General features: G+C 38.8%; 1 protein-coding gene across 2 annotated transcripts in view; it reads left to right on the top strand.

Moving 5' to 3' along the window:
* The window catches only part of SLC2A13 (solute carrier family 2 member 13), a 166,399-nt gene that overhangs the window by 106,411 nt on the left and 34,838 nt on the right, over positions 1 to 25,150 (top strand). For both annotated transcript variants that reach the window (XM_030014611.2, XM_030014610.2), the window contains exons 5-6: positions 10,191 to 10,354; positions 15,237 to 15,357. In XM_030014611.2, coding sequence (XP_029870471.1) covers positions 10,191 to 10,354; positions 15,237 to 15,357 — 285 coding nt within the window. The remainder of the gene's footprint in view (positions 1 to 10,190; positions 10,355 to 15,236; positions 15,358 to 25,150) is intronic.

The raw sequence follows: 25,150 nt of genomic DNA on the forward strand, positions 1-25,150 counted from the left end.
TAAACAAAGCTCAGATACTCCAGTGGTAGGTAACAGTATGGTACCTTTAGGCAGTTTTTTCAGTGCTGTTTAATAAAATGTGAAATGGTTTCCCCAGGAAGCTCCACCAACAGGGTTACTCAAAGCTGTCCTATATAAAGCTCCACAGAGCATATGTGGGGAATCTGACCCTGCTGGGGTGAAAAAAAGAACTAGAGGTGCAATATTTTGAAGCTGTACTATCTGAAAAGAAGCGCTGTGCAAACTAAATAACACTTTGCCTTGCTGTGCATGAAAGAATCCTCTTTTTTTTTTAACTGAAAAATGACCGAAAGATTAGATCCTGTAAGGAACACTGAAATTACTTTTTTTTAAACACTTCATAGTGCATTTATTAAAAGATGATTTTCCTTCTGCTTGCCTGGAAGGGAAGTTTGGGACATTTAGCATGGTTCCATTCAGATACTAAACCAAGGATGAAAAGGTGGGGGTTAAATTGTGATGTTATCTTTTTATTATTCATAAGCAAAAATTGGAAGTAGTATGCATGGCAATGTGTGTTTGCAGCCTAGAAAGCTAACATATCCTGGGCTGCATCAAATGAAGCACAACCAGCAGGTCGAGGGAGGTGATCCTACCCCTCTACTCCACTCTCATGAGACCCCACCTGCAGTACTGCATTCAGCTTTGGGGCCCCAACATAAGAAGGACATGGACCTGTTGGAGTGAGTCCAGAGGAGGGCCATGAAGATGATCAGAGGGCTGGAGCACCTCTCCTATGAGGACAGGCTGAGAGAGTTCGGGTTGTTCAGCCTGGAGAAGAGAAGGCTCTGGGGAGACCTTCCAGCAGCCTTCCAGTACCTAAGGGGGGGCCTACGAGAAAGCCAGAGAGGGACTTTTTACAAGGGCCTGTAGTGATAGGAGAAAGGGTAATGGCTTCAAACCGAAAGAGGGTGGATTTGGGTTAGATGTAAGGAAGAAGTTCTTCACTGTGCGGGTGGTGAAGCACTGGCACAGGTTGCCCAGAGAGGCTGTGGATGCCCCATCCCTGGCAGTGTTCAAGGCCAGGTTGGATGGGGCTTTGGGCAACCTGGTCTAGTGGAAGGTGTCCCTGCCCATGGCAGGGGGGTTGGAACTAGATGATCTTTAAAGGTCCCTTCCAACCCAAACCATTCCATGATTCTATGACTGTATGATTTTTTTTCCAAAAGATAAATAAATATTTAGCACAGAAGCTTGCTCTCTTTTCAGAAAGCGTCCATGAACTAGGTTCAAAAGAAAGCATGATTCATTGGTTTTTTCACTACGTTTCGAGATGCCATTACTCCCAGCTTGATAACTCCTGGCTCTTATAGTGAGACTATAGTGTATATAGGTCTTTTGTTTGCTGCTGGCCTTGGCTTAAACAAAGGGGCTAGCTTGATTTCTTTCTTTTTTTTTTTTTTTTTTTCTATGCTACATACATTTAGCAAGCCTATTGATTTTAATGAGGACTGATTCTGGTTTTTGGGATCCCAGACAGCTTATGGCAGGCATTATTGCTTTCCACCATTAGAATAGCCTGGAATCTTAAACATGTTTTAAATTAATCTGAAGTTGTAAGAATAAATGAATAATTGAACAAGCCATATTTTGTGAAACACCTCGGGGATTTTCTTTCCCTGCTTTTGTACTTATTAATTTGCCAAGAGCACTTATCTACAGTGAGACTCTGGAGTGTCATAATTCTGCTGCAGGTAGTACTGGTGGATAACTGCAAATAGTCATCCGTCTTCCTCCTCTTCCCAAAAGCCTCAGTGGTCTCCATTTATACAATAGGGATGATGGTGGTGATTCTCTTTCTTAAAGGTTCTGTTGAAGAGTTAGACACATATTGAGTGAAGGCACCAAAGACACGGTGAAAAAGTTGACATTACTTTGCTTTTTGTTGCAGTGCTGAGCATATAGGTGTTACGGACTCCAACCTCTTTGTTCTGTGATGGAAACTGCATCTCTATTTCAGGAAGAGGAAGAGGATGGTCAAGCCTGTTCCTCCCAGTGCTTTCATTTAATTTCCAGCTCTGCCTGTTACTCTTCAGTTTAACTCTCCTGTTAAATTCAGCCTACTTCTTCAATGGATTTAACTACAGGGTTCTGTCCACGAATTTACAGAGCACTTTCTGTTACAGACTTATGTAGGAGTTTGGTGTTACGGTATTTTTAATCCCTGTCAGACACTGGTACACTTACTTTGCTTAATAGCTACAGAATTTAGTCTCTTTGGACACTAAAAAAAAATCCTGTGTTTTCTTAACATAATTAAACGGTAATCGTTAAAACCTTTTCCCGTGCCTTGCACATGGATAATGTGTGGTGAATCAGAGAACCTATTGGGTGTATAGAGTTATCTGCCAAACAGTACCAAATGCTGAGTTTTTTTATTATCAAAATATACTGATTTTAATAAATGGCATTCACTATGTCATTTCACTCTGTGCTGAAAACATTTATAACACACTACATCATTACTGCTAAATGGGGAATTTGAAGGTATAATTACAGTAGGTAAGCATACAGTGGCAGTCCCCCAGATTGCCTTCCAGGCACTCATTTTGAAAAATCCAGTGTAGACTTTGAGATGATACAGGAACCTTTTCCTTAGAAAGCTCCTCAGCTTCAAAAGTAGAAGTACGGGAAAGAATATTCAACTGTTGCTCTTAAATTGGAGCCCTATAAAGCAGCAGAGTCTGCTATGAATTGGCAGGCTTCAGTAAGATTTCAGGATCTAGTCCTTCGATATTTTGCCTTCTTAACCTGAAAATAAAGGTACTTTTATCCAGTAGTTCTGTTTTATAGCTGAAGTCCAGTTGCCTTAGGAGCTAATGAGCTGGAAGGGTCTTACTGACGTCCAGTGGATAGATGATAAAAGACTTTTGTTTGTACATTGTCATACAGGCACGGCTCATGTCTGCCATGAGAGATGCCACTGTTGTGCACAAACAGCAACGTCTTATAATTGATTAAAATTATTGTTAAGTATCTTTTGGAAGACAACAGTACGTATGACAAAATGTCCCCTGCTGCCCTGCTGAAGCACTTCATCACGTGAAGTAGAACAAGATGCATTGCATTTAACAGAATGATATTAGCCACAAAGTTTGTGTGTGTATATATGTATATAATTGCGCGTGGAGTCATATATATTTAAATAGACAATTTTTTTTGTGTAAATATCATTGTTCACATTCTCTGTGGTTTTTAAATGCAGAAGATGGAACCAGGTTTAGTAATATTTTTGAAACATAGTAACTGTTACTATTTTAGAGAGCAGCAGAGTGTCCTGCAGGAGGGACTGGCACTGAAACGGTCTTGTGCAGAGCAGAATCTTGAGACAACCTAATCGTGTTGGTTTGCTTGCTGCCAGTCTGCAGTAGGGCACAAGTATAGGTCATGAGGTACGTTTTCAAAATACAAATTGAAGGAAGGTGGTATACATGCTAAAGGGGAAAGCAATCAAGTCATGCAATTTCAAGCAAGAGGCTGTCTGTGTAATTTTCAAAAGTTAAGTAAGTGAAAAGATGACTAAAAAGTTTACAGTCAAGTTGGATCAGAGGAGAGCAGAGATTGTGAGGGGATCATACAATACTTGACAGGACTCGTTTGGCTGGACAGTTTTACCCTGTCTGTCACTATATGGGCTTTCAGAGGGTGATTGAGGTTGTTCGATACTCCCTTTTTCAACTTAACAGTTGATGTTTTAATGTTTTAATTTTTTTAAGGAATCTAAAGGCTGTAAACTGACTAATGTGATAGTCCTGGGACCGATGCTGAATCATAGTGATGAAATGGATTTTTGCAGCTTTTGTGATCAACTTTATTATACATCTAATGTTAAAAATAAGGTTAGTTCTTATCCTTGCTGTGACTTTCCATTTTTATTATCCATAGCTAAATGGAGATTCAGCATCAACAAAGTTTTGTCTGGCAAAGGCAATTCCCATTGAAAAGTAGATCTGAGCTCAGATATTTCATAATATCAGTGCTACTGTTGATATTAATATTACTCATTTATATTATAGGAGTTCAGAAGGGAGGCAATCAAATTTGTGTTTCACAGAATCGCAGACTGGTTGAGGTTGGAAGGGACCTCTGGAGGTCATCTGGTCCAATCTACTTGCTCAAGCAGGGTATTTAAAAAGCAAGGTAAGAGATTAGGCAGACATGATTTGAGATGTAGACAGGGAAGCAGCAGAGTTTCAGTAACTGCCCAGGTCTCCAAACTGATGTCCATGGTTGCTCTGAATGCAACCTCTGTGAGTGGAAACTGCTGCATCTCCCTTACCACTGTGGTGTGCAGAACATGAAGCTGGGAAGTTGAACGACATTATCCAGCACTCCAATTATATCATCAAATATATGCTGCTATATTGCTCTGCAGTCCTTATTTCAAACAAGTCTAACCAAGGGGTATTTTTACTTTGCTGCTTCTACACCACCTTGCCAATGTGCCTGTTTCCCTTCCCCAGGCTTTATGTGGTGCTTAGCAGGGCCATAGCATCCCTCCTGTTGGAGAGCCTCCACACCTGGAGCATCTGCTGTCTTTGGCTCCTTCCAATATATCCACTTCTTCCTATCTTGTTTTCGTTTCTAGTACTTTAGCATCTAATTTCCCATATGCTGCTCTTGCTTTCTCCTGCTGTTTCTGTGAGTTCATCTACACAGATGAGTTGCCACAGTTTAACATATTGGTGAAGCCATGGTAATTCTACAGGCCCTTAGTGATGAAAGTGTCAGCTTAAACTTTCTTGATTAAATCCCTTTCATAACATAGGTGTAAATGGGTGGGACAGGCACATGCAAGCTTGCTCTGTCTACAAGCCTGCTTTGCTCTAGAAGGTGCTCTCAAGCTTACATAGTCCATCTTCAGTAAACTGCAGTTACTCAGTGTGCCTGGCCTCTTTCTGGCAGTGGTAATACCACTGGGAGTTTCCTGGCTTATGCTTCTTGTTTCTTCAGCACCTCTGAACCTTCAGAAATGCTGGACACGATAAGTTTGTTGTGTTCAAGCTGCAAACAAAAAACTAAAGAGGAAGGTGTGTACATTTGCAGGATTAAAAACAGTTAATAACAATTGTACTATTATACAAATTCATTTTCAGTTCTCAGCAAAAGTATATCATGTGCAAATTCACATCAGGCCTTTGAGTAGGTAGAATGATTCAGGACCTGTATGTAGGAGCATGGGGTCTTTCTCCATCCCCTCTTCCTGCAGCGAGTGGGACATAGCAAGCTAAGCCAGCCACTGCCAAGTGTTTTATCGCTGTGGAGGTTCTGTATTCCACACCATGGCAATGCCATTTGTTGGGCTGTTGCTGTTCAAGTTAGCAAGATGTAGAACCGCTGTGATCTTTTATCACCCAAAGGTGAAATGTGAAGGATGGCTTAACCCGTTTTCCTCGTTGTTATAATGTATATATTCAAAGTGTGTGTCAGAACAGCAAGCTATCTTGGAGAACGGTTATAAGTGTATTTACAGGGATGTGGGATACTTTGCAAAAGGAGGGAAACATGAAACAAATTAGAGGACTTGTAAGTTGAGTGGGGCACTTCTGTTCGAAACAATGTGAAATTTGAATTAGCGTTAGTCCCTCAGACTTTTTTACAAGATGATGTCTGTCTAAATGGTCCAGCTTCTCCATTGCCGTTGGCATAGTCTCATACTAGTGCAGCTGCCTGGTTTGATAGATGGCACCATATCCAGCCTGCAAGTGTCCCTACCTGAAAATGTGGACTTGCTGCTTCTCACCTGAACCTTTCACCGCTTAAGAGTCAGCTGGGGGACAAGACTCTATATTCCATGTGTATATAGGCTGTAACATATTCCTGTTTTTAAAATAACTACACTTTGCAGCATGAGTCAATCTAGTTGGGGCTATACGCAGGAGGAGGTTGTGACCAGGCTTCCCTCGGTGTGACAGCACCGCTGCATGAGGCCAGGGAAGCTGCAGTGCCCTCCGTACCTTGGCTGGGTGATGCTGCACACCTGGCCCAGCCTGGACACATCTAATGCAGTTCCCATGCTGGAAATCATCAAACTTGATGGGAATAAGCTTTAGTAATTCCTAAAGGAGCAGAGAAACAGGTTGAAGGTGTAAATGAAACACGGTTTTGTGAATGTGGAGCATGTTTTGTGATGAATACTTTTGTCTAGTCCAATAATTGTAACGTATAATAAACTGATAGAGCAGAAGGAGAGGATCTTTGTTCGTGCACAGTTGCAGAAAAAGAGTATGTAAATCTGTTGAAATTGCCACCACTTTGGATTTTCTTCAATAGTTAATCATTTGCTTCTTGGCTATTGCACTACTTGCCATTTCACATTGCATTATTTCAGTTGAGTTGAGAAAAAAAGATAGAGGGTTTCATTATCTCTAGGGACTGATTTTCTTGGACTGAGTAGTTTGAGTAGTTGGACAGTGATTTCCAAAGTATTGTGCTAGAAAATGTTAACAAACCCTTGCAAAGCTGTGCCAGAGTATTTTTGTTTTCTTAAAAGCAAAAATTTAAATGTTTTCAAGATGTTGAAAGGTACTTCTGAGTTACTTAGATTTATTAATTAATTTTACAAGAATTACAAATTCTGTCTGTCCTGGTTTAAGCTGGGATAGAGTTAATTGTCTTCCTAGTAGCTGGTACAATGCTATGTTTTGCGTTCAGTATGAGAATAATGTTGATAACGCTGATGTTTTCAGTTGTTACTAAGTAGTGTTTAGTCTAAAGTCAAGGATTTTTCAGCTTCTCGTGCCCAGCCAGCGAGAAAGCTGGAGGGGCACAAGAAGTTGGGAGGGGACACAGCCAGGGCAGCTGACCCAAACTGGCCAAAGGGGTATTCCATACCATGTCACGTCATGGCCAGTATATAAACTGGGGGGAGTGGGGGCAGGGGATCGCGGCTCGGGGACTAACTGGGTGTCGATCGGTGCGTGGTGAGCAATTGCACTGCGCATCATTTGTACATTCCAATCCTTTTATTATTGCTGTTGTCATTTTATTAGTGTTATCATTATTAGTTTCTTCTGTTCTATTAAACCGTCCTTATCTCAACCCACAGGTTTTACTTCTTTTCCCGATTTTCTCCCCCATCCCACTGGGTGGGGGGGGAGTGAGTGAGCGGCTGCGTGGTGCTTAGTTGCTGGCTGGGGTTAAACCACGACACCGTCCAAAAAGGCTGACATCCTTAGACAGAAACTTTGTTGGAGTAGACTTGATATAACAGATGGGTTGCATTGCTTTTGGATCAAGAGCTACAAAGCCTGGCATGGTGGGCTGCATCTCTGTGGCTGAACAAGCTAACATGGGAACCCTGATGCATCTGGAATTGTCTGTAACATCTGCTTCAAGGAGGAAAATTCTCCTTTTCTTTAAACATTGAATGTCATTGCTTTAAAAAAATACTGACTCTTTAAAGAAGAGGGAGTAAAGTGTTTGGGGCTGCTTAATTTCTTCCAATACTTCATTTTCAGTATATAGTTAAGGATTAGTCTGAGGGTTCTTGAATGTGGAAGTGTTTCAAGGGTTTTTTTTAATGTACAGCAACTCTTGATAGAAAAACTTTATAATTTTGACATCCTCAAAAATTATCAATATTAAAATCTTTCTGTATGTATCTGACTCAGTTAATTTGTGTGGCTTTGTAATTGTCTGTATTTATTTGCTTTCTAAGATACAGTACTTGCTTAAAAATTTCAAGGATACACGTGTGCTTTTGTAATTTTCTTTACATTTCAGAAAATAAGCTAGGACTGCACAACTTTGTCACTGAAATTGCATTCCCTGCAGGAGCTGCAGTATTCACTGTGGTTGTATAATATCACAGCTTGACCTTTTTCTGCCATATAGTTTTTTTCCTTGTCAGGAAGAAATTAAAAAGACCTGTCATCTTGTTACATTAATAGGCAGTTAGGGCTGCACAGGTTGGTATAAAAAATGGGCATACTAAAATAGGTAAACATAAGCAAATAAATTTAGTAGTTATAATCTATGCAAGTGTTCTTTTAAATTTTTTAAATTAGATTGCTATGCCATAATAAACATGAACATCATTGCCCAGCACCCAGGCTTTGGTAGCTTGGCATTTGGATTTGTAGAATCTACATTTCCCTGTTTGTTTTCCATAGAAATGAAATATGTTGTTTAGTTATGGATAAACTGTAAGCTTCTAGTTGAGAATATATCACCAGTGAGTGTAATAAGCAACCAAAAGGACTGTCAGGGGCAGAAGATGTCTGTTTGTATATATCAGGCAGATGTGCTTTTATGTGATTCTTTATTCTTTGCTTTTTTTAACCATATAGAATCAGTATGCTATACATTGCTGCTGACAACCGGCAATTTCTGACTTCCCTGTAGCATTGGATTTTGAGAAGATTTAGACGTGTGGAGTTTGTGGCTCCTGAAGCCTTGTCTGGTGGAAGTAAATAGGAGTTTCAGAGTAGGTGTCAGTGGGCCAAGACTTGACATTTATTGTTATTTTCCTACCCTTAAGAAGAAAAAGAGAAGTGTGTTGGGAGATCAGAGACTGGATGATTTTGGTGACTAGAACAGCGCTGTACAATATACGTTTTGACAGGCAGTTAGCAATTTAATTTAGAGAGCCTCAAGAAGTGAGGATGCATTACCATTAGCGTCTTAATTCAGATGATGTCTATCCTTCATGAATCTTGGTCTCTCCAAGATTCGTACTCTTGCCAGGATCTCACAGTGTGCAGCTCTTTCAGACAAAATGAGCCTGGATGAGGCTTTGCAGTTGCTAATGGGCTGGCAGACCACGGAGCCAGGCTCAAAACCCATGCATATGTAGATACCAGGTCCTCAGTACCAACAGTTTCACTCGTGGTGCAGCAGGAGAGGACCTCCAGAGTTGGTTGTGTAGGCGTGGCCTCAAATGGCTGTACCGGTGGGGAAGAGGAGCTGAGGAAGGGAGCTGGGACGATCTAAATACCAAATACCTTGTTTTATTCAATGGGCGTAGCCATAACATCCAGCCATAGGTGCAATCATTTATGGCTGGTAGTGTCTTAAATGGCTCAAGCACTTTTGCAAGTAGTCAGTTGAGCATATTGTCCATCATGGATTATTGATTTGAAATAGAAAGTGTCTTAGAATAGAAAAATGTGGACCACTAAAATTTCTGAGGATAACACATCTGGGCATTAAGACAACAAGGGGACATTTGACCACAAAAAAAAAGTGAGCTTTGACATTTTTTTTGGTTATCACTATGTGATAGCCTGTAGGCTGCTAGGTATTTGAGGGCTTGAATATTCAGTATTTCAGTCAGCACAAATTAATAGAACAAGATGAAAAGTGCTTCTGCAGCACAAACAAGACTACTCGTGTTTTCTTGAAGGTCTGTTTAGCTCTCCCTGAGAACATAGGCACAATATCTGTGTTCATTTGATCTCTGTGAAAAATGGTAGAAGGCTTCCTTTTTCTTACCTTTTCATTTTGCTTAGTTGATTTATTTATGAGTTAACTGTTCGTGTGGAACGGTTGATTCCTTTTAGAGAGAAGTAGAAAATTTTGTCAGATGTTCCTGTTGGGTGCAGATTCACATCCCTACGACATGGTGCTAAGGCAGTTCACAGCAACCGTATTCTAGTTAAGACAAAAGGAATGCAATAGAGAAGGTTTTGGGTACTTCAGTGGCAGTGAAATAAAACTGCAAAACCTAAAACCAGGAGGTTGTGAGTGTCACTTGCAATATGTTGGATGCCATAGATTAGTTCTGTATGACCTTTAATGGGAGTGAAAATGTATTTGATTTTTGAGCTATCTTTCCCTAGGCAGTACACCGAGCACTAAAATCCCGCATGTTTTGGCAGAGAAGAGATAGAGCATAAACCAACAGCTGGATTTGAAAGCAGGATTCATTTAAATTAGAAATGCAAACCCCATTTCTAGCACAATATGATTGACCATTGAAAATATAAACAGCCAAGAGAATGGCAATTTGTCTCTTGATGTCCTCCAGTCAAAACTTTAGTCAAGCGCAAGTTATGCCTTGTTTATGCCTGATTTGCCAGGGTAATTGGGTGTCAGTCTGCAGCTGCATTATGCAGGAGGTCACACTTGATATTTGGTATGATCTATTTTGATTTAAAATCAGAAACTATAACATGAGCCAAATTGAAATCAGCGGTGTTCATATTTGTCTCTCCCTCTGCTTGCAGGTACTACAGTGCTACCATTTTGCAGATGTCAGGAGTTGAAGATGACAGGCTTGCAATCTGGCTGGCTGCACTGACAGCATTTATAAACTTCATTTTTACTCTTGTGGGAGTCTGGCTCGTTGAAAGAATGGGTCGCCGGAAACTTACACTTGGCAGCTTAACAGGTGAGTGTTTAATTAGCGTATTGTATTTTCCTCATAATTATTAATAAAATGAAAATAAAATTTCAAGTGCTAATATTTTCAAAGTAGTCCTCTTTAAAATAGCACTGTTCACCCCATCTTCTCTGTGAAATCATACAGCTTTTCAAGACTAGTAGTATAGTACCACAGCTAAATGCTAATTTAAAAAAGAGAAGTTTAGCATGTTATTTTTTTCAGGTGAAGTTTCTCCTTCAAGTCATGTTTGGCAACGTTTTTATTTAGGTTTTCTTTATGCTTTTCTTTTCAGTATAAGGAATCAAATGCTTGGAACTCCACAGCTGGTTAGTTTTTAAATCTCATGTGTGTATATGTGATATGTAATTTCTGGCTCATTAATTGGAATTCAGAATATCTTACCAAGAACCGCTGGAGAAAGTGTATCGTATAGCCTTTGGGGCACTTTTTAAAAAGTAACGCAGTTCTTTGCATAGTTATCTCAAATACAATACAGTAAATACCTTACCTACACTAATGTGATTTTAATTCATCTCCTGTATAAGATACTAAAAGACAGAATTCTGGATTTGTACCTTTTGTCCAAATTTTCAAACACTGTAACTCATCACGTAGCCACCTCTTGGAAGCAGGAAGAGGCAGAACGAGCAGTCTTGCCTATGCTCAGCTGTGTCTTGCCATTTACCCAGTAAGTCCCTGCTTGCTCCCACATTACGTGCTTATTCTGAAGTGATCTGTGACCGATACCTGCCTCTGGCTGAACATCTGAAAGCTTCAGACTGTTCCAAGAACAAGGTTTGGAAAAGAGAAACAGTTCCTCCTCCTCTTGAAAAAATGTTCACAAGTGTTTAGCTGGGAAGGTTTAATGTCTCTGTATTTTGTTCTGTCATCGCTGTCAGGGATCCAAACTTCTAGTTAATGTAACACAGCAGAGTGGGGGACCACCTGCTAAGTCGCTGGCCATCTGCAGTTCCCAAGGGATGGAAGTTAATCTACACTCGCAGTATTTGAATGCATTTATATAGGCAGAATAGTGACGGCACAGTGCCATGTCTGGTTTGATACACAGTTACCCAAATCTACAAATTAAAACATGCAGTTTGGAGGCAATTTGGTATTCCTAGTTATAATAAATGTGTATTTGGTGTGTTACCATTTTGATTTGGAGTCATGAAACCTGAAGTGTTTTTCATGATCCAAGTTCAGAAATGTGGTCATGACAAAGGAGATCGGAAAAGCACATTCCTCACGTTGAAGAAAAATGTCAAATCTTTACTTTTATCAGAGTCTACCTCCAGATCAGTTAAAATACATCTCCCCTATAAGTTCTTCTATGCCTCCAGCCAGTGCCAAGTCTTTCAGAGGGGAAAGACCTAGTTCTGTATCACTCCCTATGCTCAATACCCTTTTTTCCCCGTTGTCTGTTTTCTTCTCTTTCTGCAAAGTGGATCTCTCCTGGCACTGCACTGGTACTTCTGTTTCTTGGGTGCTGCCTTTCCTTTATACTCTATTGGAATGGAGTATTTATTTATTTGGCCCCAATAACCTCATATGTCTGGCCAGTCCCTCAGTTGTTTATTGCTTATCTGGACCCAGCTGTGTAGGTGTGATTCCCACGTGGACTTTTCATACAATCACAGAACTCTTTGCTTTTTGGCTCCAGTTAACATATTCAAAGGTCATACATTTGAAATGTAGATATAAATGTCTCTTATAAAGCATATTAGTCATAGAACAGAGGAGGATATAGAAATGAGACACAGAATTAACAAAGGAGCATAACACAGTTAAGGGTTATTTGTATATGATGTTCGGACACAAGGTAATTGTTTGGTAAAAATGGTCTTTCTCCTGTGGTCGGTTGCTGGCTGTCAGTCTGCAGTGTCACTTGGCCCATGCTGCATTGCTTGCTGTGTTGTTTATCATATGGTACCTCCTTAAGGAAAATGCAAATAATGATAGTAATGAAATCATATGTCATCTCTGTACTATTTAGAATTTTTTTATGCAATGTTTGACACACTGATTTAGGTAGTGGTGGATGTGACGTGTTTTCCTTAGCGAGAGGGCTGTTTAATAAAATTATAATTACTGAATCTGCTGATGGATTTGTTTTCCATGATGAGTTTTCTCATGGGGTAAATTTATATTTTACTGCTCTACTTTGGTTTGTGTTTCTAAGGACACTGAGTTATTACTGGCTGCTTCTCTGGTCTTCGGAGAAGCCAGGTATGCCCCAGTCTCTCATTACATAAAATGAAGACAAAACTACTACCTTTGCCTGCTGCTGCAAGGATGTGGGGGGTTTTTTGGTAAAGATTAATTGATTTGATGTTTGTTAGATGATAACCTACAAGAATAATCAGTAGAGAGAAAGTAACATTAATATTTTGATTAAAAGCCAACATACTGTAATTTAATTTTGTAAACTCATGCAGCTTTTCCTGCTTTCTGAAAACATTTGGGAAGGAGCTATTTTACATTTAATTTAATGTATCTTTATAATTTTCAAAATCTTAGCAACTTTTAAAAAATTGAGCCTTTCAGATAGATGCAGAAGCATTAGGAAAATTACAGGAAACTGCTGCTGCCAAAAAAACCTCCAAACCTCCCCACCTTTTTAGTTCTCTTTACTACAGTTACTGATTCCTCCTAGTTTCCCATTCATTTTATATCTTAGCATCATTTCTTTATCTTTCTTTTGCTCTTTTTCTTCAGTTAATTTCTTTGTTCAAAGCTGTTAATTGGGAAATATGCAGGAATTTTGACAAGGGCAGTATCCATTTTATTTGTGTTTTCCCCTTCAGAAACTGTCAGTTTGAAAGCGTGGTGGTACTTGGGCATTGGACAATTTGTATCTCTTTTTGTAACAGAGAGCATCTAAAATATCTTCAGGATGTGTCTTCATCTTGGCTAATGATGTATGGTAATTGTATGTTTTTGTTCATCATAGACAAACTTCCCACAGAATGAAAATATATAATAAACTTCATTTGCCAAGTTTACATATTCAGTACTTTTCCAAAGAAATAAGACATTTGCAGAAGTACTGGAAGTGAGTGTTAGTGTATTTGGTTAACTTAAAAGACAGACAAAGCATATTTAGAATGAATATAAATAAGATTATAGGCCCTGTCTAAAGATATTTGCTGTCTGGTTTATGCCATTTTGAAAGTACAGTAAATCTAGTACAATATCCAGCCTGTCCAGAAAACTGGGATTATTAGGGTACCTACTAGCCATAGCAGAACAAAGCCAAGTACGAAATAAACTGAAATCACATTTTATGGTGGCTAGGTGCTTTCTCCACATACAGTTTGTGATTGAGTTTAAGGTCTTAGTTGCCTTGGTTCAGGTAAACGTGTGGTCCAATCATCTGCAGTTCATGCATATTCATGCCTATTAGCCATGGCTGCTGCACAGACACATTCATGAATAATTTTATTACACAGATCTTGGTATTTAAGGTATTATTTATATCTCAGAAAAAGTTTTTCATGTACTTGGTGGGTTTGCCTGCTAGGAAACTCTTGCTTTTCTCTTCAAAAATACCGTCAAACCCACCCCCGAAACTGCCAAAACATCCCTTCTGCCCTCTGCCCACCAAAAAAAAAATACAACCCCCCCCCCGCCCCGATGTGTAATTTCTTAGAGCTTACCAGAGTGACATGTTAAGGTTTTTAAAGTAGTGACCTTTCTAAAGGTTTGCACAGATGCATTTCTGAGAAAATTACTTATGTGCTTCTAACATACAGAGCAAAGGGGTGATGCGGAGTATTTGGAATTGAATACAGTGTCCTTCGTTTGCCCTCAACCTTTAAGCTATATCACTGCACACTTGTAGATGTATGCTGCCTTCCAACTGGGATGTGCTTCAGTGGTTTGTGAGTCTGGTTTTGTATGTTAAGGATAACGTTATTAGACCATTAGTAACTAACTCGCAAATAACATTATTACTAGTTTTGTATTTTTAGATCGGGCTATACATGTTATATGTGACCTCTCAAATAAAACATGCCACATAAATAGTGAGTATACAAATAGGTATATGGGGTATTTTATACAACATAGAACTCGATGCCTTGTTGAGTAGCAGGATGTAAAGGTTTTGTAAGTCTGAGTTTGGGATAGTTGCAGTAGTGTCATGAATAGTGAAGTATATCGATTTTCATTAAAATGATACAGTATATTGTGTGTGTGTGACAAATAGGGTAGGAAAATTATGAATTATGTTCTAGTAATGGCCTGTTGCACAAAGTATGAACTTTTTTTGCCATCTTCCCTCTCATCATTTTGCCCAGCTTGTGCACAAGAAATTTGTTGGGGGGGACAGGAGCAAATAGGTGGAAGGGAACTTTTCACTAGCAGATATTATGTGTGCTCTTTGAAACGAGATCAGAAATTGCTTTTGGGCTTTCTGGTGGTGTTTTTATGAAAAGTCAAATTTCTCTCGTTTCACAAAGAGAAGTAGAGTCAATGAAAAAGCTGATGCTATTACCTGTTTTACAGGAAAGCCTGCAAATCAGGGTGTGGGAGTGGGAAGAAGTATGGTGATCTCAAAGTCACTATTAATTTTTACCTTTACAGCATTATTTTCAACACCAAAAAGAATATATCCGTTCATTCATGCAGTCTTCAATTCCACACATTAAAAAAAAGTCTCAACCTATTAATTTAATATCTGGACATTAAACCTGATGCACTTGATTTTAACATCTAACCTAAATCAAGATGTGGATGTAGCAAAGGGTATTTTTCTCAGGCTCTCATCACAACTCCTTAGCGAATGCTGTATGCCTTGCCTTCCCAAGCATAGTTCAGTTCAATAGAGAATTATTTCATGTACTCTGGAGAAAAGTATCACATTGTTCTTTATCTGTATTTTTAGGTACTGCTGTAGCACTCATTATCCTAGCTTCGGGATTTTTGCTATCAGCTCAGGTCTCGCCAAGAATCACACTTAATCCACCAGATCCTTCACATCAAAACTCTACCTGCACAAAATACAGGTGAGATTTCATGATCATTCATCCTATCTTCTTGAAGGTTGTTTCCAGTTAACTGAGTTTTACAACCTAGTGTGAGTAAGATACAATTATTCATAAAGTCTAGTACAAGGAACTAACTAGATACCTAAAGTTTAAATCCTAACTTCTCTCAATAGAGAAAATTACACTCTTTGCTTAAATGATCTGACTAATCCTTTGGAATTTCTTGGACTAAATAAGGTGGTTAAGCGGCAAATTCCACACTTGGGATCTCCTCTGTTATATCTCACCTGCCGCAATTTACAGTAGACATAAAGTTAGGAATATTTTAGAAGTAATTTGTAAAAATGCTGTCTGTTTTTCATCTACTTGTAGATTTGTCATGTATAACAGCTGTAAACTCTTCAAGAAGATGTGTTCCTTGCCTTTTGTTTTCCTGAATGGGAAAAAAATAATCTTCGGATAATTACAGACCAATTAACAATTAAAGTAAATGTGATTTTTTTGACCTTTGTTTCTGTAGTGGGCAGAAGATGCACTTTCATGCGCAATCATAGTTTCAAGTAACATTACTTCTAGGGTGTTAGGAATGTGTCATTTTCTATATTTTGTTTTTTTATTCACATGTGAGTGCTGTTATGTTTATTTACCTGGCAGACTAGAAAATTCCCTATTGACTGAAGACTAGCTAAATGGCTGAAGAAATTCTTACTTATATTCAAAACCTGTTTTACGTGTGTTTGCAATAGAGGTAAATATCAAGAAATGAGTGGTATGCTTCTAGTTTCCTAGCAATATTGGCTAGGAATATGGTTCATGGCTTTTCATATGCCAACACAATGTCTTGGGTGAAAGATTCTGAGGATTTGAAGCTTTATAGATGCCTGGAAAGGGGACAGAAGGTCTTCAAAAGAGTGTAAATAGATGCTAATAACTGGAACATTAGATACTACCAGATATGAGAATCCCTACATGCAAATACCTATGTTTTTAGTTGCTTTCTACTGCAGAATCAACTATATTTTGCAATTTTTGAGATATGCCTATACAGCATTTTCAAATGGCAAGTAATCTGGTTAAAAGGTACAAAGAGGGAAAGAGCTTCCAAATGCTCTCCTTTCAGAATAAGTATTAATGTTATCTTATGGATGTCGAAAGGATTTGCGTAGGACTTAAGTTAATTACTTAGAAAGGATGTTTGGAGAGCACAGATGCACCATTTGCAAAACTAGTTATTTGTTATCTAGTAAAGATAGACTATTATATAACCTGAAACAGTATAAAAACTGCGTAGAAGAAATATGGCTAGTCCGCCTTAAGAAGTAATGAAAAATTATTTGACACAGTTTTCATTTTCCAATTAACCACAGCTAGTCAGGAAGGAAATTTAGAGTCGCTGTGGCTTGCTCAGTGTGCACTTCTGGGCAAAAGCATGAAAAATTAAAGCAGGTAGGTCTAGTAAAGGCATGTTGTTTCATGAATTATGGGAATATTTTAATCTGTCATAATTTCTGTTTCTGACATGAAGTGAGCAAAAGCAGGTATGACAGAAGTTCAAAGGGTCTAGAAAAGAGCAATAAAAGAATTGAAATATTTTCATTTGGGAATATTTTGAAATAGGAAGAGCTCTCTTAGTTTACAGATAAAAGTGAACACATAGAGGGGGATGTGAAATAATGAGCAATGTATGAGAAAGCTTTAGTTGCTCCTATTTTAATCTTATAGTATACCTTGGTGAAGAGACACAAAAGCCAGGAGAGTTGAAACTAACAAATGGATGCAGTTGCCTACAGATCACGGAATTGGGCTACAACACCCACTATGTAAAAAGATGTAAAAAAATTAGACATTTATATGATTAATAACAACTTTCACACTTGTGTATCTCAAACTATATTTGGGATACAAATTTTCATGCTTTAAAACATCACCATACCCTGACCTTGCTAGAGCTGGAGGAAGAATATTCCTTCAGCGTCATGAATATTAGTGTCTGTTATGGAAGGTGATATCAGCCACTGACTCCATAGCAGGAAGCCTCAAAATTCGAGGTGACTTCAGCCAAGGGAGCAGTAAGTGCAAGAAATATTGTTTGCTTTTGGCACGGATCAAGGGAAGAAGAACATCTTAAACATTTTGTCTTCAGTGATGTTTCCAGAGGAGCTTAGTTTCGGTGTGCCTTTCTGCCAAGCTCTTGTAGCTACATATAGAGAAAATACGTTAATTTATTCCTAAATTATTTCTGGATGGGATGACATACAGCCATACATTATATTTGCACTTGGAAAAGTGGCTGTTCAAGATACAGGTATGCCTGCTTTCTGTGCACGTGGTCAATAAGCTGAATGAACTTTAAAAAAAATGTTTTTGTCATCAGAAAGTAGATGGTGTCTTCATCATTCCATCCAAGTTAGAAGAACTTCAGCATAACATGCATGGTCTTGGAAGGAAGAGGTGGTGGGGACTGCAAACCAAAGGAAAGCTAAAGGCTGGGCTGTATTTTGGGAGGCTTGCCTCTCTCTCTCTTGGCCCTTGAGATATTCCCCGTGGCAGTTATGGAGTTGGGTCAAAGAGATTCTCAAACCTGAGGATTAGGAAGTAAAAGTCTACTTTGCATAATGCTAGTCTTGCATATTTTCTATGCTGCTCTAAGAATAATGGCATTAAAGGAGCTGTACAGATAGCCAGCATATAGGGTAGCAAATGTTACTGTAGGGACAGTTAGATAAGATATCAGATCAAAGTAAAATAAAGTAATCTAATGGCAGTGGTGTCTTGCTGTTAATCCATATTTTAGCTTGCTTCAGTGTAACTGCTGGTATCCCATATTGCTTAGCATTGTATCTTGCAAGCCTTGAAGAGGTCTCAGAAAGTTTTGGAAAAGCAAAAGACAGCAGGACTTCAGAAGATCAACAGATAATGCCATCTCTCTGTAGCCACCATAGCCACGTTTAAATATGTGTGCCTACAGAAATGCAGCTCATAGTCTTCATCTAATGGTGATGCAGTGCTTCTCTGAGATGAGGTACACTTAGAGCCTAAACCTGTTTGTAGCTTGGCCATCTTAGAGTATGAGGGTGTTTCCTAACTATAACTTGTATTTGTCTTTGCCAAAAATGTATTTATAAGTTATAAAAACATAAGTAAAATGTATTTTGCTGACAGAAGTTTCACTGATACTGTGCAGGGTAAAAATGCTTTTTATGTTTGCACATCCATTGGGTTAGAGTAAGTGGGGGTGTCCATTATGGAAGCCTTAGAGCTACCACAGACAGTCTGTTTGTTGTTCCCACAGATCCATATTCCTCTGCACAGATTAATTCCTGCTGCTAGAATAATAATGAAGATAGAACAAACTAGCAAATAAAGAACACGGTCACTGTCCTGATTCAGAAAATCACTTAGGGCTTGAATACTACATTCTGAGAGCGCTGTGCTGTGCAAAGAGAGGTACAGGTTACCTGTACATGCTTGCAGAAAACAAACCTGTAAGATAGGCTGCAAATATCAAGTAAAATATTTTCATTTGGTGTAGACATGTATAATATCATAGTTGACCAACAGCCAAAAAATAATCTGTAAATCAGTGAAAAAAATTGAATGTAATCCTCATTCACAAGGACATCATGGAAATAATGCAAACCCAGCATGACACCCTGAATGCTGAAATTCTCTTTGCTTCCTCACAGGTGGAAGTGGGTGGGTGTCTTATTGAGGAAAGGCAAGGTGAATGCTCATCTGTGTGCCATCCCTAAATTAAACTTCATTTTCACACTCAACCTGTGTAAGCTGGTATAAATGTTTGCAGTGTGACCAGTTCTCTTCAATCTTAATCTCTTCAGCAGCTGTGATCTGTTACTTACCATCAAGGCTGCAGAGAAGCTCAGAGGTAAATTTAAGAGTACAAAACAGCATCGTCCCAAAATTTGTCATCTTAAAAATTAAAAGATAAGCTAGCCATTCCTATTATTATTCTGACTACTCAAAACTGTCTAAACATGTTCCCTTTTTTGCTGGGGACTTCCCTTGTTCTGGAAGGAGGTGAAGGTTAGGGCATGTGCACTAGTTACCCTACTGCCTTGTCCCACTCTACCTTCCTCTGGGACATTCACCTATTTCTGGAAAACTACCATTGTTCTGTTGCCTTGTGTTCTTGGTCTTTTTGTCTCCTTTCCTTCATGTGTCTGTTACTGCACTTCTTGAGACTTGGTCAGCTGTAGAAGACATAATGTGAACTTGTTCTGTTTAAGCAATATTTTTCACCTCAGCTACTATATGAAAATGGTAACTTTTATGTTGAGCTTAGGTTAACCCTGAGGCTCATATTCTAGGGAAGTGATACCTGTGCACAAGAACTTTCTCAGGTTCCTTCCCAAACTGATTGTCTTCAGAGTTTGATTAAAATAATACAGGCAGTGCCAGCTGTGCTGGGCACACAACGGCTCTGTTGTTCATCTTTGAATTAGTCACCCTCACATGGTTAATGTTCCTAAGCTCGTTGTACAAATACACACCACTGAGTTGAAGGCACCAATATTTAGTACTCTTACACAGCAATTTTACAAGATAGCTAATAGGCAGAAATACATATTTTCTTTACCAATTTAGCAAAAGTATATCATTGTGATCAGTCCTGAAAAATGCAGCTAACCTAGTAACTGAAGCTGGTTTTATTGTGTTTAATAGCCTTAGGATAAACATAGTAAGTATATTAGCTATTGTACTTTATTTTGTTGAGTTAACTCGTTGACAATCTGATTTATCTGCAAGCTAGACATCAGTATTCTTCATACTGTCACTGTATCATAGAACCAGTATTTTTTAAAATATGATTCTCATTTTATGTTTCTAATGTCAAAGTGACTGAGGTACTGGTTTTTCTGATAAATGAGAATTGCAGTAATAAATATAGCAATGTTTTTCTGCTATTAAGGTCAGAAGATTATGAGTATTCAAAGAGATAAACATGTTTGAGAATGCTTTTGCGAGCTCTTACAAAGTGTAGTTAAAATTCTGATAGACAGTTTACACTGTATAACTGTAAAATTACCTCAACATAGTCTTGAAATCTATGAAGTAGATAATACAAGGATTTATCGCTTGGTAATAATTTTCCATTTGCTGGCATGTTGCTCCTATCAATCAAAACTTGTAATTTAATTTAAAATCAGAAGGGATAGGAAGGAATATGTCAGTTCTGTGCAGTAACATCTTTAATGTGAATGAGGAAAAACTCCTCTCATCAGTTTAAACACAAAGGTCTGAAAAGTTACTTACCTAAACTATAATGTCTGTGAGTGTAATGCAGACCCTGTAACCATTGTTAACATTTCCACTTCTTTGTCTTTGATTCAAACTCTGCATTACTGAGGGAGCAAGGTGATATTTATATAGTAACCTATTAACGCTTCACTTCTCCACTAATACTTCTAAGACTTTGCGGTTTAAAAAAAACCTGAAACAATGTTTGGGGAATTATTTTGGAAAATCTTCCAAAGTGATGGTGTTATACTTTATATGGTCTGTATGTTTTATTCACACAAGGATGATTTTAATCAAGTTTGAGCAAGGCTTGTACCTGATCTACCCAGAAGCGGGGAGTATAGTATTTATGTGTAAGGTCTCTTTGGAAGAGTAGTTTTAAAAGCAAAGTATTCTACGGAGATTGCCATTATGCTCAAAATAAAGGTACATGTAAGTCAGTTGTTTCTGTTATTTATTGTCTTTGTTGCTCAGTTCCAGGCATAAATCAGGAACCTGTTGTGCTGGGGGCTATATAAATTCAGAAAAAAAGATCATCAAAGACAAGAGACAATTGATACCAATGTGCAACTACATCAGGACGCTTTTCATGTGGTGTCAGCATTCCAGCACAGTCTGCTGTCAAGGTGCTTAGAGTAGTAGTGTTGTAGCCATGATGATGTAGGGACTTGAGGAAAGCAAGGTTTGTAGAGAATAGTTTCCTTTATAGGACTATGATAGGTAGGAAAAATGGATGAGCTGTCAGGGTCCTCTTCAGTTCTAAAGCAGAAGTAGCAAACACCAAGAAGCCAAAAACAGTTTCTCTGAGTTTATATAAATTGTGTTGCTTAGTTGAGGCATGTAAGTCTTTGGAAAAGGGAGTTTAAGGAAAGTTTGAGGAGAGCTAGTGCATTTTTATGTGGCTGGCATGTCAAGAAGGATAAGGATTCAGTACTGGTCTGAAACTTACCTAGGAAAGAGTCGCTGAAGAACAGTCTCAGTGGACTAGATGGAGCAGGAGCCTGATTTGAAGATGAGGAAGGGTTGATCATACTTGAATGTAACTGTGATTTAGATCTGTTGGAATAGCTGTGTGGTAAATTACAGAACTGCAGGTAGCATATGAGTACTGTGATTATAAATGGTAGCTTTTCCTTGTGAACATCTCCTTGTGAACATCACTGAGTGGATACATGTGTTACCTAACAGACTGCCAGTAGATCTCAGCAAATAAACTTTTGTCATTTGGTCTCCTGTTATCGCAGGAAAGTGCACTTGAAGTCCAAGTGAGTTTTTCTCAGTCTTTGTTGAATATTGTATTTACTGTGTCACAGATATGACAGGTTGAAGTAGTATCTTGCAGTTGCCATGCATTTTAACTACTTAAATCATCTCTTACATTCTTGGCCAGTGATATTTAATCAGAATTTAATGGTTAGCTTTTGGAAGCAACACAGGAATCATCAGAAGTATATAAGTGCTTTATTTTGTGCCAGAAGTGCAGTGAAGCATGTGCAAACAGCACAAGACCTCAGCCACAAGCACCAGGCAGTTTTAAACAAGGTCCTAGTACCTAACTGAAATGAGTTTGTGTGCAAAAATGAAGTAAGTCATTTACAAGAAAAAGACTAAGCTCTTTAATTGTGTAGCTGGCTGAAAACTAACTGCACCAATGTCCTCACATGTCAACAGAGCTGATAAATCTACTGCAATATTTGTCCAAAAGTCCTTACATTTTTGTTGTGTTGAATATCTTGGCTGTTTTTCTTGTTTGGATTCATCATTTGCCAGTGTCGCTTGTTGAATCCAGTTGGGTAGGGATGCTCTGAACAGTGATATTCAGCTCAGCTATCATGGCCATTTTCTTTCAGTTGAAGCTGCTGGAGGAAGAGACATTGTCTGGTTGTAGATAGGAGCATACAAGCACAGAAGCAAGGAAAGCTTGATTCCAGTCTGTTGTTTTGCTATAAGGAGCTGGAAAGCAACTACACAGCATTCTAAGAGAGGTAGAGGATTGTGTGCGTAACTGATCTTGAGAGCAAAGAGCAAACCTGAGGGCATACCAGCTAGGATGAAAGATCCACCTTGCCTAGAATCATGTCTCCAGTATGGCAAACAGCAAGCTGGAAAGAGTAGAAAGCAGCACAATCAAAGTGACATTCCCTTCCAGCCTGCGGTGATTCTCTTTGGGTGGTATGTGCTAATCCTCAGTAGATATTGCAAGATCCTCCTGTCCCTACATTGAGCCTTTCCTGCCCGAGATGTTTTTTATTGTTCTTACAGTTCTGTGAGCAAAACCTTGTTCAGCAATATGAATACTTATATCATGCAGAGCAGGATCAGTGGAGTCAACAAGCTTACAACGGTGGAATTTATTCTGTGGAGAAGACCAGGCATGAGCAAAATGTCTTGCATGTTGTGAGTTTATCAGATTTTCAGGTATACCTGCTACCTCACATGGAAGAGCTGATTGTGCAGCATGTGCTCAGTGAGACTGATGAATCTAAAACAAGTCGAAAAAGTCCATCCCCCGGAAACGTCCATATTTGTGGACATTTTGTTACTCTGGGAGGCTGTTCATGCTACCTATGTAGTAGAATATTATGAAATCAGGGGTTACATTCTGGAAAAGAACGACATAGTCCACAATATATTATCAAGCTCAGTTTGTATTTCTGTAACTGGATGACAGAAGCATATGAATATAGTTTTATAATTGAATAACAGGATATGGAAGGCAGAGATGAAATTTCCTTAAAATGTGGCAAAAGTGAAAACTGATTAAATGTTTTGAAATTAACAATTCAGAAATTGAGGTTCAGCTTGAAAAAGACAAAATAATCTGGCAAAAAGAGAAATGGCACTTGCAGAGCAAGGGCACTGGGCAAAGGTCTTTTACTGTTAAATCACTCAACAAAAAGTGGCAAGGTACAATTTGCAGCTCAAATTAAGAGACTCCTGAGAATTGTAGGAAAGTCATTACTTACAAGGTCATTTTACAAATTTAAAGCACAAAATGTAATCACAAACCAAATGTAAGTATGGAATATTCTAAGCAGTGGAGTAAAAGCAGGGGAAGAAGCAATTCTGAACCTTTCATTGGCATCTGGAGGGTCAATTAGCAGGTCAGAGATTTTATTCAATCTTTTTAGAGACTGCACTAGAGGCTAGTAAACTACTCTGTTAGGAAGAAAGAAAACAGTAATTTTGGTATCAAGGAAAATGTACACAGCTAGCCAATTAATACTTCATCTATGTACTTTAAGTTCTCTGTGAAAGGGGAAGGCATTGTGCTCTTTGGAATCAACCTGTAACCTCAGGAACAGTTCATCAGGCAGGCTGCTCCAGAGCAGAGCATCCTGAAAGCCGGTGGTGCTCAGGCTGGCAAGAAATTGCTAGCAAGGGACCTTGAAGTTATGCTTTCTAGATGTCAGATATTCCCATTTGGTCAGATGAAGAAGACTTAAGAGCATGGAAGCCTTGACTGTGTTGGCAGAATCGGAGTGGGGAATTGCAGGTTTGGGGATATCTAGTCTCCTAATGGTCTGTCAGCTTGTCAGTAAACGTGCTCTGACAGTGAAGCAGGAACCCCGAAATCCCATTCCATGGCAGGTTCCAATAAACTGAGGGGCCATGCTACGGAGACTTTTGTTCTGTAGACTTCATGCCACTGAGCTGCAAAGAAGCTGGGCATCTTTGGAATTCCGGAGCCTTACATTCCTGGTCGTTGTTATTCTGCTACATAGGCTGAAGCATCTGAAGTCTAGACACTTGCCTTCTTGTTGGGTTGCCTAGGAGCCCAGCTGGTGAGCAGGGAGGGAAGTAGGCACGCTGCAAAGCCTTTCTGCTGTAATGCTGCCTGGTTTCATCAAAATCAAATCATCTCTCTCAGGTATTTCAATCTTGATGTCAGTCTGATTGAGAACCATCCTGCCTGGGAATTTTCAACTGGCTTTTCATGGAGGAACCTTTTTACAAGACACTAGCTCAGGACCTTAGCACGGATATAAATATTTAATGATAAAGTGCAGGAAAGACATTTCCCATTTATAATTGGATGCAAATTTCCTTTCCTACATAGACATCCTGGAGTGTTCTGGTATAGAGCTTTTAAGGCCATAACTGATCTGTGGTATAGATTTGAAGAAGTGTCAGTATTTTTATAGATTTATACTCTGACATACGTTTGGGTATATCTGGGTAGGGCTGATAAGAAGGTACATTTGAGGACAAGAAGGAGCTCTGTAGTAGATAGTTTCATGTCAGTAAGTATTGTGCATTTATTTTCCTGGTATATTGTGTGTCCTAATTTATTTACTTCACTATGAACATGTAAGTAATAATATGTGCTCAATTTCAAATTGTTTAAATATTTTTGTTTAACAAATAGTAATGGGGCTAGAGTGAAGAAGAGCATAAGCCTGAAACTACTGTATATTTTATTTCCATTTTTTGAGAGAGAAATTTAAACAGCCTCAGCACATAATCTTTTTCAGTTGTTTTTAAATTGCTTCTTTTAAAAAAGAAAAATCTTCCTTGCTTATTTCATGCTGCATCTTCAGTGATCATTAGT

This window comes from Aquila chrysaetos, chromosome 5, assembly GCF_900496995.4.
Source record: "Aquila chrysaetos chrysaetos chromosome 5, bAquChr1.4, whole genome shotgun sequence".
NCBI classification, from domain to species: Eukaryota; Metazoa; Chordata; class Aves; order Accipitriformes; family Accipitridae; genus Aquila; species Aquila chrysaetos.